The following is a 2,707-nucleotide window of genomic DNA, read 5'->3' as shown; positions in this document are numbered from 1 at the left end:
ATATATATTAGTTTTTTTTTGTTTATGTTCATGATTAAGTGAAGATGAAAGTGTAGTAAGATCCATGAGACAGGAGGTGGTGGTTGTGCTGATCTACAGCAGGATGAGTTTATAGCTCACCACTGGCAGCTTTCTTACTTTTAATGGAATTAGCTTCATTGAGCAGAGGCGTGTGCTTCAGCTTTCTGTTCTTTTTTTTTCTAACTTTAGCTGCAGCAGCTGATGCAGGCACTATTCTGTGGTTGATTAGTTAGGGATACATTTATTCCTTTGGAAAAACTGGACCAAACTCAGCTAATTAAGATTTATTCCCAATAAATGAAGTGATTTAGGTGTCATCCGTGTATCATTTTGTTCTTATTCAGGTGGACCTCGGCTCTCCATCGTTTCCACCTCGTCTCTTGGACACCATTGCCAGGAGACAGGCCGCTGTCATCGCTGATCTTGACGTCTTCGTCTCGTCATAAATCTACAGGATATATGAATGAAAGCACATTAGCAGTGAGCACTTAGACCGAACTTTCTGTTTTTACTACTTGCACCTAAATCTTATATACTTGACTTTTTTTAAGGGCACTGTTGTGTTTGTATCCAAACAAAAAAAGTTGTAGCAGCTTTTTTTTTTCTATAAATCTATTTTTAATAAGTAAATATTTATATATTTATATTTGTATATGAATGCTTTTAACAATCTGTTTTTACCAAAGATTCATTAAAAGGTTTTAGCTGCAGATTTAGCATATTTAATTTAGGTTTGGACCACTTTACATTTAATTTACCAGCCTGTAGCTAAAAACAAACCTAAAGTTTTGTTCGATTGCTTCACACAGATTTTATGTACAATGACTACTTCCTGCCGCCTTTTTTTATTTTACTTTCATATTCACCCACACATTCTAATAGTTTCACATGTGAATGCAAGATAAAAAACAATATCTAGAAACAGATATTCTCAAACTGCCGTTAGGTTCAGCACCTACCCCGTTTGTTTTTCTTCAAGCACAGCATATTTTCCCATGAACAGCTTTTATTTCAGAAATAAATAGTGCTCTCGTGCCTTGTTGTAGCAAAACATGATAAAAGAAAGGCTTTTTGTTAGAAAGTACAGAAAGAAGAAACAGCATCAATCATCTGAGGTTTTAAGGACCTGTATGTCCCCGTGTTCCATATGTTTTTATTTATTTCCATTTTAAAATATTGTTGAATGTGTTTCTAGTTTTATTGTGATTTTTTTTTGTACCAATACATAATAAAAGCCTGGCATGTACCAGGTATGTACCTGGTACTTGCTGAATTTTACCTGGTTCTCTCCAAGTACATACCTGGTACTTATTAGGAATTTACCTGTTATTTACCAGGTACATACCACTTGATACAGTATGTATCAGGTACATACCTTGTACTTAAACAAGTTTGTACCTGGTATTTATGAAGTGCGTTGCTGATACTTATTACGAGTGTACCTGGTATTTCCCTTGTACTTACCAGGTACACACCTGGTACTTACTAGGTTTTTACTGAGTAGTTCTTACCAGGTAAGTTCAAGGTACAATCTCTACACATGAGTTCTTACCTGTTATGAAGACACTGGTATGAGCCTAGTACTTACCTATTACTCTTTGAGGCTGTATTTGTACATACTTGATATTTACCTAGTACTCTTCAGATATGTACCTGGTTTTTACTGGTAATGTACCTGGTGTTCACCAGGTGCACATGTAGTGTGTATGTGCCTGGTACATACAGGTACTTTATTGGTACTAATTGGGTATTTATCAGGTACTTACAGATGATATATTTACGTGGAAAAAAGTGCTGGTTTGGTAGCAGATACGTACAAAGTATGTACACCGTAAGTACCAGGCATGCACCCTGAAAGTACTATGTACATACCCAGTAGGTAGAGAGTAACAAGTTACTTCTTATCTTCCTAAAAAGCCTGCATGTTTTGTAAGTATCCCTGTGGGTCACCTGGCACATGCAGTACTTAAGTACCTGGTAAGTAGCCTACTGTGTTTGTTTCAGGTAAGTACCAGGCTTTATTATGTATTGCTACCTTTGTTTAATGAGCAACGCATGATGCTGTTTTCAGTTGCTTGCACTAAATTTTTTCTCTGTTCTTTGGTAATGTTCCAGATTAAAAAAAACACGTTTTTGTTCATGTTTTAAACAGATTCAGAAGCTGATCAGTTGTCTCCACCTGATCACCTGGATCTTAAGAAGTCTTGTTATTAACACTAGCTGATGGCTCAGGACGCTTTCTGTTTCAGAGCAACTAAAAGTCGAGCAGCGTGAAGGAACAGAAAGAAGTTTTTGTACTAAAATATTTTTATACTCATTTTCAGTTTTTTTTCTTTATGTAAAAAGTTCAGGTAATGTGCTGTAGGTTACAGGTTATTTGTTACAATGCTTCCTGTGGCTTATCTGTCATTTTCTGCTACGTTTAAATTGAAAAATAAAAACATTTGTACGCATAATTTTGGTTTTGAATGGAAAGTCTTTGTTTCAACGTTATAAACATGTCAATTAGAACATTTCCTTTGAGACAGGTTTTATTTTTTACTTTAAATAGTTCAGGTTCTCTGTAACCCAACCCAGAGGTTCCCAAAGTTGGGGTCGGGACCCAAAGTGGGGTCCCGAAACATCAAGGTGGGGTCCTGAAAAGATTTTCTGAATTAATMACATTTTTGCCTTAGTTACAAAGGAG

General features: G+C 36.0%; 1 protein-coding gene across 4 annotated transcripts in view; it reads left to right on the top strand.

The window, feature by feature from the left end:
• Positions 1-2,477, top strand: part of stard9 (StAR-related lipid transfer (START) domain containing 9) — a 51,453-nt gene extending 48,976 nt beyond the window's left edge. For all 4 annotated transcript variants that reach the window (XM_014031504.1, XM_014031502.1, XM_014031501.1 and 1 more), the window contains one exon: positions 366-2,477. In XM_014031504.1, coding sequence (XP_013886958.1) covers positions 366-467 — 102 coding nt within the window. In that variant the 3' untranslated portion in view covers positions 468-2,477. The remainder of the gene's footprint in view (positions 1-365) is intronic.
• Positions 2,478-2,707: the final 230 nt, after the last annotated feature.

Source organism: Austrofundulus limnaeus, unplaced genomic scaffold (genome assembly GCF_001266775.1).
Source record: "Austrofundulus limnaeus strain Quisiro unplaced genomic scaffold, Austrofundulus_limnaeus-1.0 Scaffold1263, whole genome shotgun sequence".
Classification (NCBI taxonomy): Eukaryota; Metazoa; Chordata; class Actinopteri; order Cyprinodontiformes; family Rivulidae; genus Austrofundulus; species Austrofundulus limnaeus.
Note: the sequence above shows the minus strand (reverse complement) of the source record. Positions and strands in the feature narration are given on the sequence as shown.